The sequence below is a fragment of the Mollisia scopiformis genome, assembly GCF_001500285.1.
Source record: "Mollisia scopiformis unplaced genomic scaffold LY89scaffold_33, whole genome shotgun sequence".
Lineage (NCBI taxonomy): Eukaryota > Fungi > Ascomycota > Leotiomycetes > Helotiales > Mollisiaceae > Mollisia > Mollisia scopiformis.
The window spans coordinates 50,332-76,964 of record NW_017263613.1 but is presented as its reverse complement, the minus strand read 5'-3'; the positions used below and the strand labels follow the sequence as shown (position 1 = coordinate 76,964).

General features: G+C 47.6%; 10 protein-coding genes across 10 annotated transcripts; 7 read left to right on the top strand and 3 right to left on the bottom strand.

Moving 5' to 3' along the window:
* Positions 1 to 719: 719 nt before the first annotated feature.
* Positions 720 to 2,758, bottom strand: LY89DRAFT_742011 (MFS general substrate transporter; the record flags this gene model as incomplete). Its single annotated transcript, XM_018220781.1, has 7 exons — positions 720 to 1,063; positions 1,108 to 1,544; positions 1,594 to 1,700; positions 1,744 to 1,917; positions 1,962 to 2,179; positions 2,229 to 2,331; positions 2,378 to 2,758. 7 exons carry the CDS (start codon positions 2,756 to 2,758, stop codon positions 720 to 722), a joined length of 1,764 nt encoding a protein of 587 aa, XP_018062523.1.
* A 1,551-nt stretch (positions 2,759 to 4,309) lies between these two features.
* Positions 4,310 to 5,738, top strand: LY89DRAFT_336990 (TauD-domain-containing protein). The gene is made up of 3 exons (XM_018206827.1): positions 4,310 to 4,718; positions 4,762 to 5,097; positions 5,153 to 5,738. Exons 1-3 carry the CDS (start codon positions 4,427 to 4,429, stop codon positions 5,701 to 5,703), a joined length of 1,179 nt encoding a protein of 392 aa, XP_018062522.1. The 5' UTR covers positions 4,310 to 4,426; the 3' UTR covers positions 5,704 to 5,738.
* Positions 5,739 to 6,450: 712 nt separating this feature from the next.
* LY89DRAFT_629945 (putative GPI anchored dioxygenase) lies at positions 6,451 to 7,968 on the top strand. Its single transcript, XM_018211226.1, has 3 exons — positions 6,451 to 6,795; positions 6,865 to 7,070; positions 7,125 to 7,968. Exons 1-3 carry the CDS (start codon positions 6,534 to 6,536, stop codon positions 7,812 to 7,814), a joined length of 1,158 nt encoding a protein of 385 aa, XP_018062521.1. The 5' UTR covers positions 6,451 to 6,533; the 3' UTR covers positions 7,815 to 7,968.
* Positions 7,969 to 11,042: 3,074 nt separating this feature from the next.
* LY89DRAFT_725101 (uncharacterized protein) lies at positions 11,043 to 13,071 on the top strand. The gene is made up of 3 exons (XM_018218950.1): positions 11,043 to 11,706; positions 11,754 to 11,991; positions 12,036 to 13,071. Exons 1-3 carry the CDS (start codon positions 11,274 to 11,276, stop codon positions 13,060 to 13,062), a joined length of 1,698 nt encoding a protein of 565 aa, XP_018062520.1. The 5' UTR covers positions 11,043 to 11,273; the 3' UTR covers positions 13,063 to 13,071.
* A 565-nt stretch (positions 13,072 to 13,636) lies between these two features.
* Positions 13,637 to 15,051, top strand: LY89DRAFT_691069 (uncharacterized protein). Its single transcript, XM_018216229.1, has 2 exons — positions 13,637 to 14,200; positions 14,316 to 15,051. The coding sequence occupies exons 1-2, from the start codon at positions 14,045 to 14,047 to the stop codon at positions 14,631 to 14,633; spliced, it is 474 nt and encodes a 157-aa protein (XP_018062519.1). The 5' UTR covers positions 13,637 to 14,044; the 3' UTR covers positions 14,634 to 15,051.
* A 1,252-nt stretch (positions 15,052 to 16,303) lies between these two features.
* On the top strand, positions 16,304 to 17,647 carry LY89DRAFT_677052 (uncharacterized protein; the record flags this gene model as incomplete). Its single annotated transcript, XM_018213649.1, has 3 exons — positions 16,304 to 16,490; positions 16,547 to 16,946; positions 16,996 to 17,647. The coding sequence occupies 3 exons, from the start codon at positions 16,304 to 16,306 to the stop codon at positions 17,645 to 17,647; spliced, it is 1,239 nt and encodes a 412-aa protein (XP_018062518.1).
* A 1,020-nt stretch (positions 17,648 to 18,667) lies between these two features.
* LY89DRAFT_599883 (uncharacterized protein) lies at positions 18,668 to 21,101 on the bottom strand (the record flags this gene model as incomplete). The annotated part of the gene is made up of 8 exons (XM_018210123.1): positions 18,668 to 19,111; positions 19,192 to 19,225; positions 19,281 to 19,557; positions 19,601 to 19,933; positions 19,976 to 20,415; positions 20,460 to 20,830; positions 20,858 to 20,990; positions 21,043 to 21,101. The coding sequence occupies 8 exons, from the start codon at positions 21,099 to 21,101 to the stop codon at positions 18,668 to 18,670; spliced, it is 2,091 nt and encodes a 696-aa protein (XP_018062517.1).
* Positions 21,102 to 21,397: 296 nt separating this feature from the next.
* On the top strand, positions 21,398 to 23,335 carry LY89DRAFT_691067 (putative MFS transporter). Its single transcript, XM_018216228.1, has 4 exons — positions 21,398 to 21,755; positions 21,802 to 21,870; positions 21,916 to 22,361; positions 22,408 to 23,335. The coding sequence occupies exons 1-4, from the start codon at positions 21,621 to 21,623 to the stop codon at positions 23,315 to 23,317; spliced, it is 1,560 nt and encodes a 519-aa protein (XP_018062516.1). The 5' UTR covers positions 21,398 to 21,620; the 3' UTR covers positions 23,318 to 23,335.
* Positions 23,125 to 24,502, bottom strand: LY89DRAFT_691066 (uncharacterized protein). Its single transcript, XM_018216227.1, has 4 exons — positions 24,288 to 24,502; positions 23,955 to 24,237; positions 23,269 to 23,911; positions 23,125 to 23,213 (listed from the first exon to the last, which is right to left on the bottom strand). Exons 1-3 carry the CDS (start codon positions 24,400 to 24,402, stop codon positions 23,398 to 23,400), a joined length of 912 nt encoding a protein of 303 aa, XP_018062515.1. The 5' UTR covers positions 24,403 to 24,502; the 3' UTR covers positions 23,125 to 23,213; positions 23,269 to 23,397.
* A 1,031-nt stretch (positions 24,503 to 25,533) lies between these two features.
* LY89DRAFT_659149 (NAD(P)-binding protein) lies at positions 25,534 to 26,454 on the top strand (the record flags this gene model as incomplete). Its single annotated transcript, XM_018212505.1, has 2 exons — positions 25,534 to 26,227; positions 26,271 to 26,454. The coding sequence occupies 2 exons, from the start codon at positions 25,534 to 25,536 to the stop codon at positions 26,444 to 26,446; spliced, it is 870 nt and encodes a 289-aa protein (XP_018062514.1). The 3' UTR covers positions 26,447 to 26,454.
* Between the last annotated feature and the right edge of the window lie 179 nt (positions 26,455 to 26,633).

Sequence of the window (26,633 nt, the reverse complement as noted above, 5' to 3'; positions counted from 1 at the left end):
AGCCGCTCAGGACTTTTTTTTCTATCGATGGACAATGTTTTCCACGAGACATCAACCTCGATTTCGAACACATCCAGGTAGACCTTCGGCCGGGAAAGATCTGACGGGTAAGCTAACCGATCTGTACCCAGGCATTTTCCGGTAAGAGACCCACGTACAACACGGCCATTGGTGATGAAGGTACGAAAGTGGATCATGAAGCAAAATATGCAATGAATGAAAGTTCTCTCAAAAATAAGAGGAATCCAAGTAGAGCAAAACTGAAAGAGAAAGATCCAAACCATCACGAAGAAGATGGTATACAATATCTATTTTCTGCCATATCGCGCATTCAGAACTTGTGTTTATATGCAGTGTCTGAGAAGTAAGGCGAGGGGGAGATTGAGCAAGGCTGATGGCCCTCATGCAATTTTAACAAACACTTGATTGAGAGCGCGAAGATTAAGTTTATCAGAGATACAGAATCCCTCCAAACGGGCAACGGAGCTCATCGTTGCATGAGTGTCTCTCAAATAGTACCAGGAAATCAGGCGCACATTGATGATGAAGGAGCTTCAAAGGATGGGAACTTAATACCAACGAATTAATGCAACATAGAAATCTCGGAGCTACTCAACATCTGCCATCCCATCTCCTTCTCCAATCCTCTAACATCAACACCTGTGGTCCAATTATTCTTCCAGTCCTCTAGCTACCGCATCCTCAACCTCGGCACCCATCTAATGTGCAAACCTGAAGTCCAATCTCTTGTTTCCTTCATCAGTGGTAGTAGCCAGATATTCCACTCTTTGTTCTTCAGTCATAGCATTCCACTTTGCATCTCTGCTCTTGTTTCTCCAGACGTAATAGATCTTAGTCAAAATGTAAAGTGCAATATTCGTTACACACAGAGAAACAAGGACACGATCTCCTCTCTTGTACCTTGGAGCGTCATCTGTACGATAGATGTTTGAGGCAATGATACCTCCAGCTTGTACAGCCATATTATACAGAGCAGCAGATACAGTGCGCGAGCGAACAGCATTTGCATTTCGAGAGTTCCAGGCAACTTGAATAGGATGTGCTAACACCTGTCAGACAGTACTTGAATTCGATGAGATCACATACCAGAAGGATAACTAAGCAGCAAACTCATAATTCCAAAAGCTTTCCACTTGTTGATCTTCGTGATATCAACCAAATAGATATAGATCAAGAACGGTAACGCCCAGATTTGACCGAAAGCCGACGTGATAGTCAGCTCTCCCCATATTTCTGCGCCGTATGTGAGAGCCATCATGGTGATCATGTGCAGCACGGTGCTCGGGATGACAAGCAGATTCGTCTTGAAAGTACCAAAACCTAATCCTTTGAGGGTCAAAGTAAGGTATTGGGATGGAGTTGTTTCGGGGATTTGGAACAAAAGACCGATGATATAGAGAGGCCATAGATCGAAGTCGCACATACTCTTCCACAACAGCTTAGGGGTGATAGGTTGGCGATTATGCATTCCGCTCTTTTGAGGGTCTTCCCGGATAACGCGATTGATAATGATAGTCTCTTCACTATGATGCTGTCAGAGATGATGCTTATGACCTTGAGCAAGGAACATACCGTTCAGTGAACCAACCCTTCTTTCCTCGAAGCGTACTAGCAGTTTGAGTGGGACTGGGTGGCATCAAAACGAAGGCTGCCACTCCAACAACTAATGTGAGTAGTGCCTAAAGTTGTCAGCTAGGTCTAACAAAGAATAAGAGTTCCTACCTCAATAAGAAACAACCATCTCCATCCAGACTTTCCATCGACACCTCGAAGATGAAGAAGACCGAAAGCAAAGAAAGCGGCCAAGACATCGGATATGGACATAGCAGTCCAGAAGAAACCCAAACGAATGGAAAGCTCATGGTGCTTATAGAAGTAAGAAAGATACAAGATGATCTAGTCAAGTTAGTCTTGTACCAGAAAGGAGTAGATTGACAAACATCTGGGATAAAGCCACCTTGAATTATTCCAAGTAATGCTCTACAGGCTAAGAAGCTTGTACGTCCGCTCAACCAAAATTGACCTCCAGCGATGAAGGACCAGATTACCATTTGAGCGGGAATCCATCGATCGGGGCCAATCCATTTCGAGACAAGTTGAGAAGGCAATTCGGCGCACAGAAAAGCAAGCTTAAAGACAGTGTTGCCAAGATTGTAGTCTGCCATTATCAGCCAATATACTCGATGTTCTCTATCACAAGGGCCTACCATTGGTGGAGAGGTGGAGCTCCTTCAACATATTATCCGTCACAGCTTGGGCAAGGTTCGAGCGGTCAAGCTCAAGCGCCATGAACATAATACAGGCCCAAATCTGCTTCTATCAGCCTACTGTAATGTCTCATGGAGAAGATGCGAACCATGATTCTGAAGTCGATCTTTCGAACCAACTTGTTCTCCTCTCCCCACGTCCATCTTGCAGAAGGGTCAAACCTGTGGATGTTTTCCCAGTTGGCAGGTGGCTGATACTCTTTCGCAGTCTCCGGGTCGTCGAACACAGAAGGTTGGGTAGCAATAGCATCAGGGTCGTAATTCTTCTTACTGCGTTGGAACCAAAATCGTTTTTCATCGGCTGGTTCGCCAAGTGGAGCTGCGAGATCGTAGACAGCAGTTTCCTTGACGCGGGCCTCGGACTTGGTCTTTTCGTCTCCAAGGTTCTCAGCTGAATTGCCCGAGCTGGCTACCGAGGTACCAGCATGGCGAGCTGTAAGATCAATCTCTTTTGCGAGAGCGGTAGACATGTTGTTGAGGCGCTTATCGAATTGCAGGGAAAGAAGCTGAGCTTGACATGATCAAGGACGAGGATCTGGGCTCTTATAGTGAATAAGGAAGACTGCAAATCCACACTGTGAAAAGCAGTGGCGACGGATGTGACGAGCAGCTGTGCCAAGCGCGGTATCTTGCTTCATGGCTGGAACTTTCCAAGGTAAGTCTCGGATTTCCATCTAAGAGCGGGAATCTTCAACTGGGTGGCCAAGACCAGATTTTCCTGTTATGAGTGCAACCATGTAGAGTTCTCCGAGAAAATGCGAGCCACAGAAGAAGTATTAGTGTCTTGGGCGTTCGAGAGATCCATCCAGATTCGCAAGATGCTGGATCAACGAGAAGATTGCGATTTTCTAGGAATACTTGCGACATCTGAAAAATAAGCGAGTGGTGCATGAAGTTTATTCTGTGCATACATGAGAAAGACAGCCAAGTTCGAGCCAGAAGAATCCCCCACATGTGTCCGGATTCCGGCCCAAGCCTCGGAAAGCACGCAATGAACCAGTCGAAATTTGGCTTGAAAATCGGACAATGTATCCATGGCTTTGGATCCACAACCTTGTGGGTGAAGATACATGGGGCTAAGCATAGTGAATACCAAAGTGAAGATGGTAATGGGGGGGAGAGATATGAAGGAGTCTTCCTCAAGTCATCAAAGGGGGAAATATTGAACTGGACCCTTTTATAAATAATTTAGAGTCACACTCGGATGAACTATAGAGCACTTACTTCACTTAGCTGACTCACCGAGCAGAATCTCGAAAGATTTTGAGTGCAGAGAGGTCTAGAACGAAGGAGGGTTGCCAGTATGGCAAATGCGCAAGAGTGGGGAATGCCAAGTTGCTGGGAGCTGGGACGCGCTTCGGCCAGTAACCTTTGCAATCAGCGTATCCTCCCGTTTGTCTTAATTGGGTGATGATGGCGTTAATAACATCCAAATTGCGATGTACTGTACGCTTTGTACTTCTGATGCAGACACCAATGCACAAAAACAGTGATGGAGATCGTGACGATATTCCAAGCTCAATAGTTCATGCAGCCACACCGACCAGACTGTTTCAGCTTAGTCCTCAGCCCCCTCTATCTTCACCTCACCTCACTTGACTTCACTTCAACCTCTTCTCCTTCGATCCTTCGATGAACGTCGCTTGAATACGCTGAGCAATCACATCTCCTAATGTTACATCGACCCCCAAAATTAGGAGTCAGCAGGTGGCGGTTCTGACCCCGTCACCCTTGAGCCAATTACATGCTTTGCAGGTCGCTATTTGATGCCATTCGCACGTCAAATGCATGGCGTATGATGAATATCTGCAGCATCCCATGTGATATTCACGCTGCCTCTCATCCTTCTATCATACCTATCCAATCCCAGCGCCTGCATTATAACATTCTTATCGAGGATTAATTGTCCAACTCCGGCAATAGCGGGGTTACACAAATCTGCGTACAGAAATCACGCATGGTGTCAATCAAGTCCATATTGATACCATCGACTCTCTTCAAGAACGTGGGGAACGGAACGATGTGTCCGTCCGGGATACCCATACCCATGTACTTATCTCCAGATCTCCCAAGAATTTTAGGGAATTCCAGACATCATCGATCGGATATTCAATTGCAGCATCGATTCATCGAAGAAAATGGCACCTTCACTAACAGAGACAGTACTTGAAGTTGCAGATCAGATCAACGGCAAAGCTGCTTCCCTTTCTCTCGGATCAGAGACCAAGACAGACACTTCTGCCAAAGATGGAGCTCCAGCGGTTCAATCACCACAACACAAAGAGCCTTTGAAGCTTAGCGGTGCTTTGGACCACTTCCAAAGCTTTGATGTCACTCCAGTCATTGGAAAGGAGTTTGTAGGAGTTAATCTTGCAAAATGGCTGAGAGCTCCGAATTCTGATGATCTGATACGAGACCTTGCAATCACCAGTATGTCTCCTTTCGAATCTTCCAGCATGACTAACAACACCAGTTTCGCAACGCGGCGTTGTCTTCTTCCGAAAGCAGGACGACATCACCAATGACCTCCAGAAAGAGCTCGTCCAGCGCCTTGGAGAACTTTCCGGCAAACCATCTACCTCGAAGTTGCACATCCACCCAGTTTCCAACTCTGGGCGTGAACTTGGCGGCAAAGACGACGAAATCAGCGTCATCTCATCGCAGCAAGCTAAGAAGTTCTATCAAGATAGATTCAAGGCTCAGAAGAAGCAAAGTGCAAAGCAGGCGTGGCATTCGGATATCACATTCGAGCCTGTTCCTAGTGACTACGCATTGCTTCGATTGACGGAGATTCCTTCAACCGGTGGAGGTTAGTCCAATTTGCATGAGATTTCCTGGAGATACCCGCTGATTCACGACCACAGATACCCTCTGGGCATCAGGCTACGAAGTCTATGATCGAATTTCCACACCTGTTCAGAAATTCCTCGAGACCCTGACTGCCACTTACGCACAACCCGTATTCAACGAAACAGCACAAAAGAACGGATTCAAAATCTACACCGAACCTCGCGGCGCTCCCGAAAACATCGGGGAAAAACTCGAAGCCATCCATCCTGTGATCCGAACCAATCCAGTGACAGGGTGGAAATCTGTTTTTGCTGTGGGACATCATGTTCAGAGCATCAATGGGCTCGCGGAAGGAGAGTCAAAAGGTCTGCTAGAGTGGTTCACTTCTCTGGTTGTTGAAAATCACGACTTGCAAGTTCGACACCGATGGCAGAACGTGAACGACTTAGCAATCTGGGACAATAGGAGCGTTCATCACGCAGCGACTCCGGATTATATCAACCTGGGTTTGGGAGAAAGGACTGGACAGAGAGCCGTCAGTTTGGGCGAGAGACCGTATCTTGATCCAGAGAGCAAGTCCAGAAGGGAAGCACTTGGATTACAAGATGCTGTTGCTGGTTTGTGATTAGTCTTCGAGCTTAAGTCAGCTGGCTACATACAGATTGTGCTTTTCTTAAGCTAACCAGTGTACATTGTTAGCCGTCTACACATCTCCGGGTTGACAACTTCATCAGCACATTATTTTCGCATGATTCCCTCCCCCTGATGACGTTGCATTTCCATACACCTCACAGAAATATACAGGGCAAGGCCTTCTGGTAGTGATAGGTTGCCTTCTTATTCTTTTGCTTGAAGATGCTCCAGCCACGAAATTTTGCGCAGTACCGAGTAAACCTGCTGCTAATTACAGGTTGAGCAGGTGGGCCCAAGGCGGACTGCGCCGACCCGCTCGGGCTCTTCGGTTAGCACCCCGGTTTGATGATCGCTGTAGTTGTCCACCTCGAGCTGTCCACTCCCCTTTTCATTGTAATGTGCGTCAGCAGAACCTGTATGATTAAGAAACCTTGTCGCCAAGTCCGGCCAGTCATTGAAAGAGCGTTTCCAATTTCCAATTTGATGGAAATGATTCGTCAGCTGTTTGTGGCTGCGAATCCATGGGCCTGCAACGTCGTCGAAAAGAAAAAGAACATCCCTGAATTTATGGAGAAGCTCTCCACAAGTATGGCAAGGCTTTAAGTCTACGCAACGTTCGGCAGTGGGGTCACAGCCGTCGTATGCTTCCTAGAGAAAGGAGAAAGGCGATGAGAGGGGTAGTAAGTATATATAAATTTACATGCTTCCTAAGTTCTTCATCTCAATATCCAACTTCATTCTTGTACACAAAAACGTCTACTTTCTTTACGGCATTCGCTTCTAACTTTGCAATCTGCTTCATTACTGTGTACGCTTTCCACAATGGTCAATCTCTTCAACATCGCAACGGCGTTGGCTGCCTTGTCTGTCCTTGAACCCACGCTCGCCCATCCTGGTGAAGCGCATGATGCAGCACACGTCAAGCGCGAGTTAGCCATTCGCGATCACCTGGCCAGCCATTCCAAACGTGCTCTGGGGAGCTGTGAAGGTTCTGCGCAAGCTCGTGCATTGAAGGACCGGGCAATTGCTCGACGTGCTGCAACTGCAACTTCTCTTCGCCAGAAACGAGGACTCGCAACGAACAGTAAGTTATACAATCATTTTATTGTCCAAGCGGTGCGCTCGATGTGCTAATAATTGGCGTTGTATGTAGAACCGTACAGGCGCGATCTTGCCGAGCTCGAGGTATACGAAGAAAATTCTCACCAACAAAATAACACTGGGTATACTCTCAATACGCCAGAGTCGACAATCTTTGGCGCGAACACTTCCTGCGTATTGACACCTGAGGATACCGTCGGTCCCTATTACGTTTATGGAGAACTGATTCGATCCAATCTTACCGAAGTTCAAGAGGGGGTGAGGACTTTCAGACTTCACCGCATTTGACGAGATTTCTAATATAATGAATAGGTCCCGATGCACTTGGAAATGCAATTCATTGACACCAGCACCTGCGAGCCTATCCAAGATCTCGTGGCTGATATCTGGTCCTGCAACGCTACCGGTGTCTACTCCGGCATTGACCCTTCTCAAGCAGCTGGAGAAGGTGGCTTGAACAGCACGTTTCTTCGCGGAGTTCAAGTCACAGATACCGACGGCGTCGTCGAGTTCGATACCATTTTCCCTGGCCATTACACTGGCCGTGCTACCCACGAGCACGTCGTCACTCACATCAACTCAACCATCCTTCCAAACGGCACCTACACCGGGGGAACCGTGAACCATATCGGACAATTGTTTTTCGACACCGCGTTGCGCGCTGAAGTCGAGGCCCTGTATCCATACAATACCAACACTCAAGCCGTTGTCAGCAATGACGATGACGCATGGGCACCCTCTGCTGCGAGTGCCGAGTACGATCCCTTCGTGGAGTACGTAATGCTTGGAGACTCCCTATCTGATGGCCTTCTGGTTTGGATTTCTATCGGTGTCAATACCACTGCCAATTACACCGATTTGGCTTACATTGCATCTTACTGGACAGAGGATGGTGGGGAGGTCAATGCTGATGATCCTTTCAATACGAATATGGGGTCAGGGTCGAGCAACTCTAGCTCTAACGGAACATCTAGCGCTAGCGGATCAGCAAGTTCGAGTTAGATGATAGGGGCTAAAAGGATGGTTTGGGGCATGCAGAAGAATTTTGTGTTCATCGATTTTTTGCAACCTAGATCGTCTGGGAAGCTTGAGTACAATGTTCACTGTATGAATGGCATGTCAGACCTCTCAAATTAGATACAAAATTTCAATGGGGAACTTCAGATTATTGGATCAAGCGTCAGCTCTGGTGTATTTTTGTCTCCTTTTCATACCATGCGATGACCGTCACAACTTGTACTACTTTCTGCGTTGATAGCAGTTAGCGGTACAGCAGACAGAAAAATTTGAATTAAATGCTTGAATGTACGAATACCATGCCGTGGACCAAAGTGGTTAACATAGGTGGTGATTAGGACCAGGAAATTATGGATGAAGGACTTAGTTCAGAGCCTTGAGACTAGACGGCCACCGTCCTCAAGTGCCACCGTAAAGCTCTGTAGCGCTCAGCATGTAAGATGTGACATGGCTGGAGGTCAACAGGCTTTACGGCTTATACTTCGCTTACGGAGTAAAGGGGGTAGAACCATCGAAGCGAACCCCTTCAACCAAAATTATGTGTCGTTGTAGAGAATGTCTCATACAAATCTGAAACCCACGTGGCACAAGATACCTTCATACCTAGGTAGGTTAGTGCCGTCTATAAGGGGGCTCGATCCGATGTGTCCACCCGCTTTACTTCTACCGAAATAGAAGTAAGGTTAAAGCGGGTGGACAATGCGCTTGCTGAGCGCTGCAGGCCTCTACAGTCAATCTCGTACTCGGATTCAATCTAGCACTGTGCAACTAGATATCCGATGATCGACAAGCAGTCGTAAGGGGATTGGATGATACGCGTACTTTTTCTAGAATCTTTGGTCCTATTTCAGAATTGTATAGCAGAGTACGCAACAAACATTGATTTTAGTGGTCAATTCCGATATGCGTAATCTTATCAGACCTATGATCAACATCGTCGTCTTCTCCTCCGTGCATCTGCACTTCAACCAACGAAGGCCTCGGACGCGCAACAATCTACTCGTCAGCTCGAAGCTTGCGCAACTACTTTTTGCAGGCAATGTCGTCTGAAAATTTTACTCTGCAATATGCGGGGAGGAGAAATTCTCCGAGGCGTCGGCAGTTCTCAACTGCGGCTACCGGGAATTGTCAGACTATCTTGCAATACAATTTTTCTCTGGCCGCTACAAAGTAACATGATCCTTCCTTGAGCTTAATTGGAGTCGTCCTCAGTCCCCTAAAGCTTGTATCGCAGGCTGGCGAGGCTTTGTCTACGCTGTGGGGAACAGCTAGGATGGGCTGGCGAGGCCTAAATCTGCAAGCAACGTCTCCTCCGGAAATGAGATAGAAGAGATCAGCTATGTAGGATATCAGGATGATAGGTATTGGCTGAAAGTATCTTCGTGGAGCCGATAGTCTCTTCGATCCGGGATGTGGTCTACAGTAACTCGCTTTGACTTCGGTAACCACGTGATTAGGCCTTTCTTTCGAGAACTACATAACTTGATCCCTCTAGGTAATCTAAACTTGAATCTACCAGCAGTCCTTCTTTTAGTCTTTTAGATCTCACTTTCGTTCATCATGTTGTTCCGAGAAACGTTGACCTTTTTTCTAGCTGTCGCTACAGCTGGAGCTATCTCGCTGCAATACAAAAGAGACAACACTACAAGTGTTTGGAACATAACCGTTTGCAGTGAAGATCAATTAGATATCGCTAAAGAATGGACGAACATGACTTCAACCGAATAGACGTCATACATCACGGCTGAAAAGTGCCTATGGGAGCTTCCTTCAACATCCGGCCTCACCGGTGCTACGACAAGATTTGAAGACTTGGTAGCTCTTCATCAAAACATGACGCCTATTATTCACGCTGTTGTAATTATATTGTGTTATCCGCTACACGCTTACACGCTAAAAACAATATACAAGGCTAATTCTTGCTATACTATCGTCTGTACATGAAATTGCACAAGCACCTACTCCAAACAGAATGCAACTACACTGGACCCATGACGCAAGTCATACCTTCCACCTCCTAGCTTCTCAGTATGCTAATTCAATGAAAACAGCTGATGGGACGAAACACGAGATGCCGGCAATTACATCAACTCTCCAATCCTTGACGCAGATACCGGTTTCGGGGGGAACGGTAGTTCAGTCGATTTGTGCGTCGTAGATGGGCCCTTTGCAAATTCAACTGTTCATCTTGGACCCTCTACTTCGGACACTCCCGAGGGATACTGTCTAAAGCGTAAAGTCAACGAGACGTTCGCTGCTGGTGCAGCTCAGAGCGTTATCGATGGATGCATAAATATCACCCATTACGCGAAGCTTGTATTTGGTGTATTGGTGCCTCACCACATACTGCGTACGTTATATCCACCTTCCCATTCTATTCTCTTCTGGCATGATGGATCATTTTGCTCTGTGTGATAGTTCTTTCTGTGGAGAGAGTCTGTGAGCAAGAGTATATAGCACGTTGAGAGACTAGACCTTATTAATTCGCGTTGTTAGAGGTCATGGTGGCATCGGCGGAGGCGTAGCTGGAAGCATGGGGGTAAGTTCAAATCGATTGAGCCTTAGGAAAGAATATCACTAACCCATTTTCCCCCCTCTCCAGGATATCTACGTCAGTCCAAACGATCCGCTCTTCTACTTACATCATGCCTATATCGATCGACTCTAGTAACTATCTTTCCTTCGCATTACTCCAACTTAGTAAGAAACTAATATTTCGAAGGTGGAAATGGCAAAGTGCCGATATCGAAACTCGTCTCTACGAAATTGGCGGCTATACCAGATATCCCAGCACTGGGATCAATACCACATTGGATTATGAGCTTGATCTTTTGGGATTGTGGGATAACAAGCTTGTTGGTGATGTTATGGACCCTCATAATTCTTTCTTGTGTATGGATTATGACTATTAGCGGTGTGGAGAGTTTCTTCGCTTCACTGTATAAAAGTTCAAAAGTTGGTAGGGATCAAATATTTCTCATTCAATTGAATTAAAGAGCGTCTGACCACGAATTTTGATTCAATACTGGTTGAAGTTGCGCCTGTGAATATCGAGCGTCAATCAACGTCCCTCATTGGTCAATGCAGGTGAAGGCTGGCTAGGCACCAACGCCACCCTCAGCCTGACTTAGAAAAGTTCCAAGCCACCAATGTAACATGATACGGCCATTGGACAGGCTGCGCCCTCCTCACCGAGAATGAGTAAAGTGAGACTTCCAGAGCCTCGCAGCATTGAACATTTTTCAACTGCAAACCCTCTTCCGTCCATTTCCTGAGGTCAAGTCACTTTCAATCTCAATCTCAATGGTCTAGGGCGGTCTATCCGTGTCGTCACTTGTAGGAATCTCTCCCAAAGAAAGATTCGCATTTGAATCTCCATGCACAATTCCATCAATTCGGACAAGGCTGTAGCTCTCTCATCGAGAAGTCGCCCCTCCGAAAACAATGAGCGAAGAAGGCTCAGTCACGTCTGAGTTGCAGGAGGAGAGTGCATCAGAAGATGCCACTCTGAAAGCGATCTGGGATGAGCAAATGAAGAACGTCGAACAAACAGGACGGTCTTACCGAAGAACTGCTGTTCTCATGTTGTCCTGGGCTGAAGATGACAATAATCTTGCATTTGGTAACGCGAGCGAGTTACGTGAACTCGGAAAGGTCTTTACGAACGTTTTACGTTACGAAGTCGTCCAGCGACAGTTATTTAGAGATGAGCATGTAGAAGATGGTGAGATGATGCAGCCAACCACCCCGATTCAGGACAGGTGGACACAGATCCGGAACAAGGCTACCAAAAGAGCTCGACGCCGACTGGAGCGAACAGTAGGTGGCGATGATGAAATGGCTAGCGATAGTGAGAGTGAGTCGGGTGGAGAAGAGAGTATGTTCCAGAGGTTTAGCTTCAAGAAAGAATAATGACGAAAACAGCAATTGAATCTCGAGTTGCACGAATCAAGGCTCGTGTTGCTGAATTGACAGGCAACATGGAACCAAATGTCCACAATGCATTCAGGCAGCGTACCAGACGGGGTATCCTTCCCGGCACCCAACTCACGAAACACCTCCTCGAGTTTGTGGAAGGCTACGACAGTAGCTCGAGTTTGCTCATTGTCTACTATTCAGGGCATGGTTACCCAAGCACATCTGGTGACCTTCACCTAGCTCCGTAAGTATCAGTATACCTGCGATTGCTGTTACTGATCACGGTAGAAACCGTCCACCTATCTCTGCAGAGTCGGCTATCCGCAATGCTGCAGCGTGGAGGGAATCAGAGCATATCATCGCAGACACAGAAGGGGACATCTTACTGATCTTCGATTGTTGTCATGCTGGCCTCTTTCATATATCAAATGTCAAATCTCGACCCCGCTATCCTACCAGGAGATTCGAGTGTTTGTTAGCGTGTGGTAGACAGGAGACAACTAATCTTCCAGGCAACAATTCTTTCACGTCTGCTTTGATATGGTCGATGAAAGCCTTCGGAGATGCAAATTTGAAGTATACAATGCTGGAGCTGCTAGCCAAGATCACGAAAGATGCACCCCACTTCCCCAAAGGACAAATAGCGCCAGTATTGGAACTTGGCGGCGAGCCCTGTGATGAAAGAATAACACTCGTATCACAACCAGCAGCTCCTGAGGTAGCAGTGATCGACCGCCCACTCCAAAACTATATGGATTTGAGATTCTGGTTTCCATCACGACCAACAGAGAAACAGATAGCAAATCTGGCGAACCGACTCAGGGGGCTTATGTTGGACAAAAGTATCAACACTCGTCGGATACTCTATAGACGTATTGGGACGGAACAACAACTCAGCCTAGATAAATTGGAGTACATCCTTTCATGGGCAAACGGTTCTCCCGGACTACTGAATGCTGATATGCTGTCTGTTACGTCTCTGAACACTTCAACCAGAGATCCCGAGACGTTGCGACCTTATGCAAGGTTGCCCAGTTTGTTGAGTTTGCCGCTGCTGGAGGACGAGGAAATTGGCATCGAGTACAATGAAGCAGAGCCAGAGCGAGGAGTTCACATGGCAGAGAAGGGACTGCAGGATTCTAATGAACTCCACACCCCGGCAATAGCCGACAAACTGGATGACATTGCATCGTTCAAGCTTTTTGGGAATTCATTACAGACTATCAATGCGTTGGCGGAGAATTCAAACACTCGTCTTGCTCTAGTTGGCGTTGTGTCCATGGGACTTGGCGTCTTTGTGTCTTGGATCTTTTAAGATAGAATGAATTTATCTTGCACATGATGCAGTGAGCAGCTTGAATGATATTCATTGATTACTTCTCCAAGGCGGTAAAAGATATGTACATACGTTTGTAAATACCTTTGTCTAAAGACTTTGGAGTACTCGAAGCGGATTTGGCAGGGCAGTTGCTCAAGTTCGAGAGCATAGATACATGGGTGGAAAAGGATCTACTTCTTTTGCAAAGGCTGCCAATCCGAATCTCATCCACGTCTCTGAAATCATTGAATTGTACAATCAGCTATTCGAAGCAATGGAACGAAAAGTATTGAGCATTTGGCCGGAGCAAGGGATGACCTCACTTGAGCCAATGATCATAATCCATAAGAGACATCGCATGAAGGAGCTGCCAGACTTCTTCTCATGGGAATAGCCTCACTTGAGCCAGATAGCTGTCGAAGTCCGCAAGAAAACTTCTGCATGAGATAGAGTTTCTAAGCGAGGCATCCATCCATTAAAGAGTCTCTTCACCTCCCACCCAATGAACGCGCTCCACCACCTCGCTACCTTTACACCACGTCCGATCTGCAACAAAAGCAACTGCCAGGGAAGCACAACCCTGAAAATGACATCACCGCCCCGAATTCAATTCGACACGTTCTGCCAAGGCAAAATCAATATCGGACGACAAGCGCCTCTGTGCAGCATTGATTGATTGCGATCGTCACAAATCTGGGAACGGCAGACAGGAAGGTGGTGATGGCGTGGTGGCTGTCGCGCGCAGGATATATAGGCCGGGGAAAGGAAGGTGGGCATGGGGTTTCGTGATGGTTTGATGTGATTCATTCTCTGCTTTCCCTTTCGACGACGATCTTCTCCTTCCTCCCGCACGACCAACACAACACGATTTTGGATTATCATTGCTGCGACTCAATAACAATCCTCACGAACGTGTCGCGTACGAAGAAAGCATCGAATACATAATCCATCGTCGGCGAAGAAGCAGCAGCAGAGCAAAATGGGTCTCGTTCGTGGTTTCGAAATGACGATGGGTTATATTGCCCATTCGGTCTTTCGATTTATTCAACTCGTCCTTGCATTGACGGTGTGCGGATTGTATGGTGTTGATCTGCATAAGGCGAATCAGGAGCACAAATATACGGATGGCAAATGGGTATGTCGAGATCTCTTGTCGCATTCTCTGCCCTGAACTACTCGCTCTTAAGCCTTACCTCTGCAGCTGTTATTCTTCTGCGGATGCTTCTTTGCGACCCAGCTAACATCTCCAGGCCTACGCAGAAGTCGTCGCATCCCTCTCGGCCTTCACAGCCGTCCTTTACATCATCCCCTTTATGTCTCGAGTTCCCTTCGCCTTCGTCTGGGACACGATCCTCTTCGTCCTCTGGATCGTCCTCTTTGGCATTTTCGGCAACATGTACATCCATGCCAACGCGCAAGGTGACAGCGGGATCATCCGAATGAAACATGCGGTCTGGATTGACTTGACGAATGCGTTGCTGTGGTTGATCAGTGCCGTCGGAATGGCGTGGTACTACTTCAAGCATAGGAACAACAAGACTAGATGGACTGGTAGAGCTACCGTTTAAGTGGTCCTGACATGCAGAAACAGGAATGTTCGGGAAGGAGGTGATATTAATGGACAGGGAGGAAACACCGCATACGAATGATACCCTATTGAGTTGATGGACGAGGTTGGTTACTGCTTCTAGGCAGAATTGCGTGCTATTCATGATATACCACTTTAGCGATGCACAACGATACCATTTTCCCAATGCAATACAGCGTTTTAGTGTCTATTCTTGACTACTTGTTGTGGAGAGATGCATGAACGATCAAGGAAGGGGCTCAAGACGGCACGACGGCAGTTGATGTAGAGTTGGGATAGTTGATGCCCAACCACCAGGCTTGATGCCAATCGGATCCTGTCCTTGAAGAGATGTCAGGTTTATCCAGTTATCAAAGTCTCCATAAAAGTTCGACCTCTAGAATCTTGAAAGGCTGAAAATTTCTTCTTCCAATACCATCCACTATCACATAAGGGTCTCCCCTCCCTCAGGGTCTACCATTACCAAGTATAGAAAGAATAAGGTTGAATCCCTTGAGTCACCGCTGCTTGATCGACCGCAATCCTTCCCACAAGGATAGAGACATGCAGCTCAAGAAGAAACTTGAAACGAAGAGGCCCACTCTTCAACGCCACAATCACCTTACCAAATACAGTCGATCTGCAGATCCGTTTGAGTCCGTCAAAGCCGTCACAGCCTCGTTAGATGTCATTTCTCACCCGTGTTCCATAAAATAATCATGTAAAAGCGTCAAAAAGCGCAATCCAGTTCGGATTCAACGGTAACGAAGAGATAACCATCAAGCTGAGTTTGTGGATATATTGCGAAGAAAGATGCATACATAGCCAGCTCGTAGTACGAATCCTTGAGGAAATATTGTGGGTCGGTGATGATGATCTTCAACCGTCCTGGCTTATCATATCAGCATGCCTGTAGGATTCTGTCTTAACGCACCGCCAGGGCCCAGGAAAAACGTGGCTCTGAACTTGGCTGCTCTGTGGGTTTGCGAAGTGAAGTCAATATAGATATGACGACGTTCTGGCATTGGTCTTTGATTTTGTTGTGAGTGAGATTCGAGAAAAAAGGAAGAAGAGAGACATCGCCTCCCAGCCAGCAAACGAAGGCAGGTACGGTGAAGTGAGAGTGAGCGAGCGAGCAATGACGACAAATTCGAGACATCGACGATAGCAACCCTAAGGCATCCAAGACTCCGAGACAAGACAAGACGTGGCATGAAAGTTACTTTGAGAAGCTGCATTCCATGATAATCCTTTTTTAGGAGGTTCCTCCAGTACTCGTTTTTTGTTTTCGAATTCCACCTGGACATCACAACAGCCCACTGACAAACAACAACATCACGAGGCAACTCTTCAACTCCATCACTTCCATCTCCCTCTCTCTCTGATCACAACTCACTCAACAATTCACGTACACCGCCGAATGCCAAGGTTTCTATTTCAGATCAAGAGCAACTCGAGCCTACCTTTCTCCCGTTGCTCGTGGTGCCCAGCAGTTCGGCACGAATTCCGATCGCATTGTCGCAGAGCCAGTCGTACACGATTCTCTCTAGATCCCAACTTTTACATCAACTGCCATTGATCGTCTTCTTGTGCCGCCGCTACGAACAGTCACGAGTCCCTGAAATACTGGTCCTCCTCGCACGCCAGTCCTCCTCTGGCAAGGTCCCCATCATGGCCAGCCGATCATTCAAACCGGCGTCATACTTGGCATCCGCAGCTCAGGCGGCACCGAATCGGAGCCCACGCCCGAGCTTTACGAGAACCTCGTCGGCGTCCAGCACTGGCAGTGAGGACAGTCTTCTTGCGACACTACGCAGCATGAAAATTGTTGATAAAGGAGGAGAGAGTTCTACAGCTGGTACGCTGTCTGCAACATCACATTTACCTGGCTGTACTACACCTGGTAAGTGTAAGTTTTTTTCTCCAGCATCGTCGCAGGGTTGCAGCTTTGCCCCTCATTGCCTAAGTCGGTGTGGAGTGCATCATGGCCAGCATCCACACAGCGGGAATGGCGCTACACTACCACAACACTACGCTGCACTGCACTGCACTACCCCGCCGCCACATACGCCAGTCAACGTCTGGGAAAGGGGGATTGGGGTGGTTCTGGGATCCACGAGGATGGTTGTAGATCTGGATATCGTGCCGATGCTAATTTTTCATATCAAATAGACAACCATTCCTCATCTTCTTCCCTCTCGAGACAACTTCGTGAAGAGACTCCCGGACGAAAGAGAAGTCAACCCATAGCTATTGAGCTGCCGCATAAAGAACAAGTCTATACACCTCTCTCTGCCAGGGGAGATTTACCTGGGTATGTATCCCACTTCTCATCAACTGTTGTGGTATTAACATTATCTCAGTGGCTATTTTCCAAATTACGAAGACGTCCCAAGAATATATCGATCCCATCCATTCGGCGAGACAAAGTCCAAATCCGAATCGCCCATCACGTCTGCATCGTCCTCGCTGATGTCATCTCCTGCCTCGGAGACCACACCCAGAGGTGGACCAGGACTCATGTCTCCTGCCTTCGGTCCCTTGTCGCCTTCGATCCCAGAGCCTCTCGTCAAGCCCATGGGCAAATATCATCCTGCGAACTACAAGTCTCCTGCCAATACTCAAGTCTCGACTCCTACATCAGCTCCTCGACTTTTGCCACCCACGAATCTGTCCATGCCTACAACCAACAAGAGAAACACCAGAGACAGACCTGCTCATGGTCATGAGAGGAAGAACTCGGACATCAAGAGAAAGCTACAACAATACCAGAAGGACATGATCGCACAGGCTCGATCTGCTGCCTCGAGTTCTATTGCTGGCACCATGCGTGGTGAAAGAAAGGAGCCGAATAGCCCGAAACTACAACCTGCTGGTAGTCCTGGTCCTATTACACCTTTCGAGCTAGAGGATCTCGATAATGAAGGCTACATTGATGCCGGACATCGTGCTCGACAAGCTTTGGACAGAGATAGGCAGAATACTATGAACACGTTGCAGAACTTCAACTCATGAACCTGTTACATAGATGGATGTTACTTTAACGTTGATTATTGCATTCTTGGATTGATTTCTGCACTGTACACGCATCTGCAGCACAACATCGGAATGATTGCATCAGAATGGATGTTTGACCACACCAAGCGCTGGTGGTGGTCTGTTGGAGTTTATGGAGTCTGGGCTGGACCAGGACTACCCCTATTTGCATTTCTTCGGCATGCTTCTTCTTCTTCTTTCTTTCGTATTGGCATGGATCACCGGCTTGCATGGAATGGATAGATAAAATACAGAACCTATCTACGGATAGGGTTAGGTATAGAATTGATCGATGATCCTGAGCTTGTTATCCTCCAGAGAAATGTTGTGAAGCCGAATTCGCGTTGTGTTCGAAATCATAGACCCCTTTTCCACTGAAGTGATTACCTCGCTCGCTTGCAGCGCCCCCTTTCTGCCAGTACAAAGGTACCGCTCTCGCGTGAACATAGAGACTCACGTCATTCCGTGGCTCTTCATAGTTCTCTCCATCGTTCATCCAATCCCAATGTTGCTTTCTTCCTCCGGAACGAGTACAAATGGCGAACCACTATATTCAGTTGAAGTAGCTGCAAGCGCCCCACCCTTGTCCTGCTTCTCCTCGGGCGAGCTCCTGTGGGGTAGAGAGGATGGTGTGTTTATCGACTGTGTGATGGTTTGCTGCTTAGAACATGCGACCGATGTGTGCTCTATAGCTCTGTTCATGATTCGTGAGATCCACTTTTGTAGTCGTCTTTTCATTTTCAGAATCCGCCAACACCGCGTTCTCCCGTTTCCACTTGGTTCCTCGCTTCAAGCGATCTTCCTCCTCTGCATCTTGACAGCGTCACCACAAGACTACTCCCTCGTCATACTGCATCGTCAAATGCGCGATGCTTTGCTACTCAACCACATCAGATATCCCAACTACTCTGTAGCTGTCCTTTTCATTTTCAGCAGCCGTCAATTCTTCCTCGCCCAAGCGATCCTCCTCGTCACACTGCATCACCTCGCATCCACCACTCAAAAGAACCGATTAATATCCTCACCTCCCATACCTCCAAAATCCCCCCACTCTGCACCCCCCATCGGCACACTAAACTGCCCAAACCCATACTCCACCCCTCCTCCCCCTCCCCCTCCTCCAAACCCCTGCTCTCCACTCCCAGTAACCAACTCTCCCACCGCCTGAAGATCTAACCACGAAAACTCATCCTGTTGCGCAAACCCCCCTCCTCCTCCTAGCGCTGGCACATACCCTGCGCTTGTCTGCGGCGCGATATTCTGCGGTTCGTTCTGGGTAGGCAAGGGGTCTTTGCGTTGCCAGAGGCGGTCGAGGAGCTCGGAGTAGCGGGATGTGAAGTCGTTGGGGCGGACGGAGGCTTTTTGCAGGCGGAGGGTTACGTCTTTGATCATGTGGCGGATGCCGAGTTTTTCTTGGGTGGAGAGGACGTTGAAGGACCATGCCTGGGGAGGTACTGTTAGAGGGGGGTGAAGGGGGAGGGGAGGGGAGGGGAGGAGAGAGAGAGGGTGAGGATGGGGCTTACTTTGTAGAGGAATACTGCTGAGTTGACGCAGTATCTGGGATGGGATGTTAGATGCATGGCGGTCTGTTGGAAGTGGAAATCTAGCTTACAATGAGAAGCGGAGGGGCAAGTATCGCAAGCAGTTCTCTGCATCGATATAGCTGGTTATGATGCTCAAGAGAGATTTCGCAGCGTCGACCGATTCATAGATGAATCTAGCGTCTGGGAGAGATGGAACACCATTATGAGGAGACTCGTTTGTGGCGACGTGACCTTGGGATTTGGCTGCTACTGCTCTAGTGACGGTTGCTTGGAAGGCGTATGCGTTTGTGTAGAGTCGGAGGTACTCGTAGGACATTTGTAATGTTGCTTTGATATTTGGTGGACCTAGGGATGTTAACTTCGTTTCTTTGAGATTGAGACTCCTCACATGTTAAGGTCCCCCAGATACTTTTCCATCCTTCGATGGCTCTTCTAAAGTCGTCAACGTATTTGACATAATTTCCTGCTAACATCATTTTCATGCTACTTCCCATCCCAGAGTAAAGCACATCATGAACATTGCTAAATAGTTGTGTCAGGTCCAGGTTCGCTTGCAGAACACTGGCATAGTCCGTCCCGTCTGGTGTTTCTGGCAGAAGAGGACGAAAATCATCAAATGTTTGACGACCATGTCTACCAATACCAGCAAGAGCAACTGGACCTCTCGACCAAAACGCTCTTCCAATACGAGCAGAAAGCTGCCGATCAGAGATATAACAGACTAGAAATTAGCAAGTAATCGAAAGCGATGACGGACACTCACCAGCCCAGGTAACTCTCCTTCTACTGAAATGGGCCGCTTTATCTTCATCTTCATGCTTAATCGCAGTCCTATCCAAACCCAGAAAATATCCAATCCTCAAAGCTAAGCCCACATGCATCCACGCAGCTCGATCTTCCTCCCCACACCCGACTTCCTTCCCTTCCGAGAACGAGTCTTGTGGTTCCCACTCGGCTAACAACAGAAGGGCTTCGACGGCTTCAACGTCGCATTTCTTCCCGGCAATGATCTCAGAGACGAGTTGGGACATGTAGCTTGAACATGTGTGGAGGATGGTGTCTCCTTGAGGGAGATCCCGGGCGGCTACTGTGATGATAGCCGTGAGGAGGTGAGGCTCGTGCTTTGCTAGCCATTGCAGAGAGTCTGGATCGAAAGACCTCCTTGGAGCTATTGGGAGATAAGGATGGTAGAACTCCTTGAATCTGGGCCGTGTTAATTAAAGTCCCGGTCTCGATGAATCACTTACCGAGCCACAAGCCTTGCGACTTGATCTGTTGTCAACAATCCCCTTGCTACTAGTGGATACTGCATTTGATCAAATTGAGAAGCAATATCAACTCTCGAACGAACATGAGATCCCGGAGATGCAGCTGATGGTCTCTCGGAAACATGTGAACGAGAAGGCGTCGCGTACGAATCTAGCTGAGCCGCTTGACTCAACATGTTTAAAGCTTCTGAAGTAGCATGTAAGTCTGTAGAAACAATAGTCTCATCGATATTTGCGGCGGTAATTGGTTCTTCTGGACTGAATGACCTCTCAGGTCTTGAGAAGCCGGCGGCATATGACTCTGATGGTTGCTCTGCTACGGACAATAGCCCTTGAGATTCAGTCGATACCTAGAATTATCAGCAGAGGCTCGTCACCAATTCATTCAAACCCACGCTCGCACTCTTCCTCACACGTTTTCCACCTCGCCTCGAATTGACAAGCACACATTCCGCATTGTCGCGAGCACATGACTGGCATGGAGGGGCCCCAGGTTGACCCAAGACGCCTCTTCAATCGTAGAGTCAGCGAATAGCAATATTTTGCTCACATCCTCACTTACAGATTGCACTTTGCTTTCCGTTGCCGACATCTGAGGCATGCTCTTGAAATTCGCTTCATCGGCTTCCCCTCTTTCTGTGAAACATTCGACGGGAATTGAGAATTGGCGGTGAAACTTTCAGTAACCATTCTCTCGGTAAGATCTTGATTTGAAGATTCCATATTCGGCTGCAACAATTGTTTCGAGATGAATCAAATCAATAGCCGTTATAACAATTGATAACAATTGCCGTCGTCGCCGAAAATTCAGATGAGGCATTTACCGCGGCGGCAAATCCCCACCAGTGCCAGACTGTGGCGCAGTTTCTTCAGCAGCCAGCCTTCAGCTCACAAGACCGAGAATCTCAGCCGTGCGACCTCTTCCAAACTCTATCCATTTACCGCCCGATAATTCGTGGAGATGGCCACTCCACGCGGGGCAAAATCATGGGGAAGGATCGACATGCGGGATGATGAAGCTAGGTACGACATCTTGTATATCTATCTCACGACCTCGCAACTGATGGAGGATTGTTTCACGACAGCGCTCCTCTTATCCAAGACGACTCACCGCCAAGTTTGGTCAATGCTCAATCGACAATGCCGTCCTCTTCTCAACAAGTTGATTCTGGTTCTGCCAAGATCCATAAGGAGTACGCAGAGGATGTGGAGGCTTCGAGGACTTTGAGCAAGGATGCAGCTGGCATCGAGCGTGTTGAGCTCACTGATGAGGATGTATGTTGATGAGCAAAATCAGAATTACCGGGCTAATGTCGTCCAGAACAAAAGAATTCGACGAAAGACTGACAAAGTGATTCTGGTGATCCTTGTCTGGGTCTACTTCCTTCAAGTTCGTCGCCCTCCTTCAGTCTTGAAATGAGAGCTAATCATTCAGATTCTGGATAAATCTGTCCTTGGATACGGATCCATCTTCGGCCTCCAAAAAGATACCGGCCTCGTTGGCAACCAATATTCTCTCGTCGGTTCCATTGCACCCATCGGCCAACTAGCATGGCAACCATTCTCATCCATCCTCATTGTCAAAGTTCCCCATCGAATCCTGATGCCAGCATTGATTCTTGGATGGGGCATTGCACAAGCTGCAATGGCAGGGTGTCACAGCTACACTGGACTTCTTGTAACTCGATTCTTCTTGGGCGTCTTCGAAGGCGGTTGTCTCCCGTTGTTCAGTGTCATCACAAATCAATGGTATCGAAGAGCTGAACAGCCAATTCGAGTAGCGGCCTGGTATGGCACGAACGGTATCGCGACTATTGTAGCTTCTGCCCTATCATTTGGCCTTGGTCACATTCCATCCGCACATCTTTATCCTTGGCAAATGTAAATACCCCCCTCGTCTCTATTCTCATCTGCTCACAACAATCAGTATATTCCTCTTTGTTGGTCTCGTCACTATCCTCACAGCCCCCATCGTTTACTGGAAACTCGACAATGACATAGGTTCTGCGCGATTCCTCACTGACCACGAAAAGATCCAAGCAGTTGAGCGACTCCGCGCCAATCAAACTGGTATCGGTTCACGACAATTCGAATGGACTCACGTCAAGGAAATACTCATCGAGCCCAAAAGTTATCTATGGGTCGGCATGTCCCTCCTTCTTAATGTTGGAGCTTCCGTCACGAATACATTTGGACCCCTCATTTTAAGCGGCCTCGGATTCAACAAGTACATCACATCACTACTCAACATGCCTTTTGGAGCTGTACAATTCATCATCATCATTCTCGCCTCATACGCTGCTCAAAAAGTTCGCTTGAAAGCTCCTATCTTGCTCGTCTTGGTGATTCCCGTCATCGTTGGACTTGCCATGCTCTATGCTATCCCACGTTCGGATACTGGTGCACTGCTTGGTGGATACTATCTGCTCGCTTTCTTGTTTGGGAGTAATCCTCTTATTGTCTCGTGGATTGTTGGCAACACTGCTGGCACGACGAAGAAATCCGTCATCATGTCTCTCTACAATGCGGGGTCATCGGCAGGGAACATTATCGGTCCTCTGCTCTTCAATTCAGCTGATGCGCCAACCTATCACCCGGGACTTCGAGCAGTGCTGGCAATTTTCGTCGCTCTTGCTGTTGTTGTCCTGCTTCAGCTTGCGAACTTGATGGTTCTGAATAAAATGCAGTCCAGAAAGAGAGTGGCAAATGGGAAAGCAGCCATCATCCACGATGCTTCGATGGAGAATCATTACGTTGAAATCGATACTGAAGGAGTAGGAAGACATGCCTTTGATTTGACGGATCGTCAGAATGATGAGTTTGTATATATTTATTGATAGCTCCATGACCCTACGAATGAATCAATCATGACTGCAAACATCGCTTCTCTCTAGTATTGCCCCTGAACAACCTAACATCAAGCCACTCCAACGACCTGCCCAATCCTATTCCTCAACCCCTTAGCATCCAATCCCTTCTCGCCCCTCGCTGCTCTCCAAAAATTAGTCGTCCCAAGAACATCCTCATCCATCAAAAACCACCACTTAACCGCAAACCCCTCGGTAATCTCCCACCCCCTCTCATCCCAACTCTGACTTCCCCACACCTTCACCTCCCCATTAATGAAATCCTGCCAGATATCTCTCGGGTCGATCAGCTCGTGTGCTTGCAGTAATTTATTCCTCAGAGCTGGGAGAGGGATGATGTCGATGTAGGGCCAGTGGGGAAGCGTCAGTTGAAGGGGTGTGGGAGCGAGAGATGAAGGAGTGGCGAGCGTGGTGGGGATGAAGATTGAGCGGCCGCGGACGTTGCTGCAGGCTATGTTGAGGAGGGAGGCGTTGAATAGCATGGCGGTTATGGTGTGTGTTGTTTGGAGGACGAGGAAGTTTGTGTCTGTGAGTGGGGAGGGGGTTTTGGGGGTTGGGAAGGAGCTGGGTTGTTAGTTTGTGGAAGATACATTTTGGAGAGACGTACTTTGATATTTCTAGGCTCCTTGATACGTTGGGATCCGTGACACTTGAACCTCCTGAAGAGCTTGAACCTCTTGAAGAATCAGGTGGAGAATTGTCAGTTTCGTCCAAGGTGGAGAAGCCAACTTCCTCAAGGAGAGTAATGTCAATTTCTGAGCTTGTTTGGTCGGTAGTGCCAGCAGAGCCGCTCGAATGAGTACTCTGGCTTGTCGAGCTTGAGACTGTGTCGATACTCTCATCACGTGGATTCGGCAGCTGGCTCTTCTTCTTTCGACCATACTTCTTTCCTAAACGCATTCCAGCTCCCCATCATTTGTTGTATAGCGGGGGAGCTTACTGTGGATTCTTTGAGCCAATCGATTCTGGATTTTCTTCCGTTCGGCACCATCCTTCACTTTGGTCCAATCATCATCCTCTGACCTCCCCACTCTCAGAGTACTTGATGCTTCCATGGTGCCTGCGTGATTGAGGTTCAATATTGTGTTTTCTGACCAGATTCAATGCATTCAGAGACGTTGAACAAATGCCTCACAGTTGAAGGTCAGAATGATGTTGTTGATGAAGGTCCCAACACTAAAAACTGACCAGTAAGACGGCGATATCAGTAATCCACCTGCTGACAAATGAGGATGTACGTGATACACGATCCTGCGCCGCACTACGGCAACATGTTTGATATCAATTCCTGGAAGTCGAATGAATGCCGTAACGGCAAATGTTACCATTACCAGAGAGTCGGCTTCGGGTAGCTGCAAGCGATAATCGGCATCTCAAGCGAGATTGAGAAAGGGGCGGACGACTGAACATCGGCTCTGTATACTCGAATGAGCGCTTGCGTAGTCCTTTGTCAGATCATCGTCCTTTTAATTTCTTGTATTTAAGATTTTCAGCAGATTCCATGCAGCTAGAATTTCAACAAGCTGATAACTCTTTGCTGCCTCAGCTACACAAGAAGCTCATCACGTGACTAGGACACTGGGAGATCTGTTGCGATGAACTCATTCGCTCCTCGACGCTGCTATGTTATCAACTATCATTATGGCTCTGTTAATGATGATCTTTCCTTTCCCTTGTTCAAAAGGAAGTCTGCACGCTGAAGTTGACTACTTGGAACTCGCTTCATCCGTTCACTAATCACTTTGACTTGGGATCTCTGACCACTTGAGCATTTATAATCCGCAGCAATTACTGAACAGGAGATGCGTTGAGAGGCTGGGTAGAACTTAGTATTCCCAGTATATTCTTGCTGTTGCAGCGCAAGTGGGGAAACTTTTAAGGGAACTCAACACGCTGTTGGTGAGTCTTGTTGATCACTCAATATGTGCTTGCAGCCAATCACTTGAAAAGACCTCTAGATGTATGATTTAACGATTCGAACAGATCTAGTGTGGTCAGACATGATGTACTTTTAAGCAGGTCAGAATCTTCTTTTTCATATCAAAATGCACTTTACGATCTTGCGAGAATGAACAAACATATTTAAGACCCAACCTCCAACTTTCTTTCGGATACTTATTGAATCAAAACAACCCTCGAAATACAGATTAACAGCAAGCTATCAATTCAAACTCCGCAAATTCAACATGCATCCTTTCCCATCATACACCAAGGAATGGCACTCCAGCTCCTACCCCTCGATCTCACCCACTCGTCCTGAACTCTCACTTTCAGGCAAAACCATCGTCATTGCTGGAGGCGGAGCAGGAATCGGTCTTGCCATCTCCAAGTCCCTCGCTCAAGCTGGCGTCAGCAAATTGGCTATCATCGGACGTCGAGCTGCAGTCCTTTCCGACGCTGCGACTTCGATCCACGACCTCGTCGGAGACAAAACTCAAGTCCTCACCATCGCAGCAGACATATCCGAGAAAATGCAAATCGACGAAGCCTTTGCCGAAATCGGCAAGAATTTCGGCGCTATTGACATCCTCATCCCAAATGCTGCCTACTTCACTGGTGTCAGGCCTTTTGGAGAAGAAAGCGTTGAGGATTGGGAAAAGAACTTGAATGTCAATGTCAAGGGAATGTACCTCGTTGCTAGTGCTTTCCTCAAACATGCTGCGAAGAATGCTAGCATTATCAATATCTCGACAGCTATGATTCATCTCCCACCCTTTGGAGGATTCTCGTCTTACTCTGCGACGAAGCTTGCAGGTACCAACATCATGGATAGCATTCAGAAGGAACATCCGAATGTTCATATCGTCAACGTTCATCCTGGACGAGTGAGAGAGACTGAGATGGCCGGAAGAGCTGTGGGTCCAGATCATATCGATGATGGTGAGTGATCCAAGCGTCGTGAGAATGGAGCTAATTTTGCTAGCTGATCTCGCTGGAGATTTTGTAGTCTGGTTGGCAAGTGAGGAAGCAAAGTTCTTGAACGGAAAGTTTGTCTGGGTCAATTGGGATGTTGATGAGTTGAAAGCAAAGGCGAAAGAGATCCAGGATAGTGCTCTGCTGTCCATTGGCCTGGTCGGTTTCTCTGATTTCAAATATTGAAGCACGACTTTCGAAAATCTGAAAGGACGAGGATGAGCATGAGGGAAGTGGTACAATACAGACAGATAAAACCATAGCGAGAAAGATTGTTGCGTTAATCGAATTGCGTCAAGCACGAGCTGTGACAAGGTGTATTGAGTGACGGCTTTCATTTATACAGAATCTAGGTGGTATACTAAAATCATAG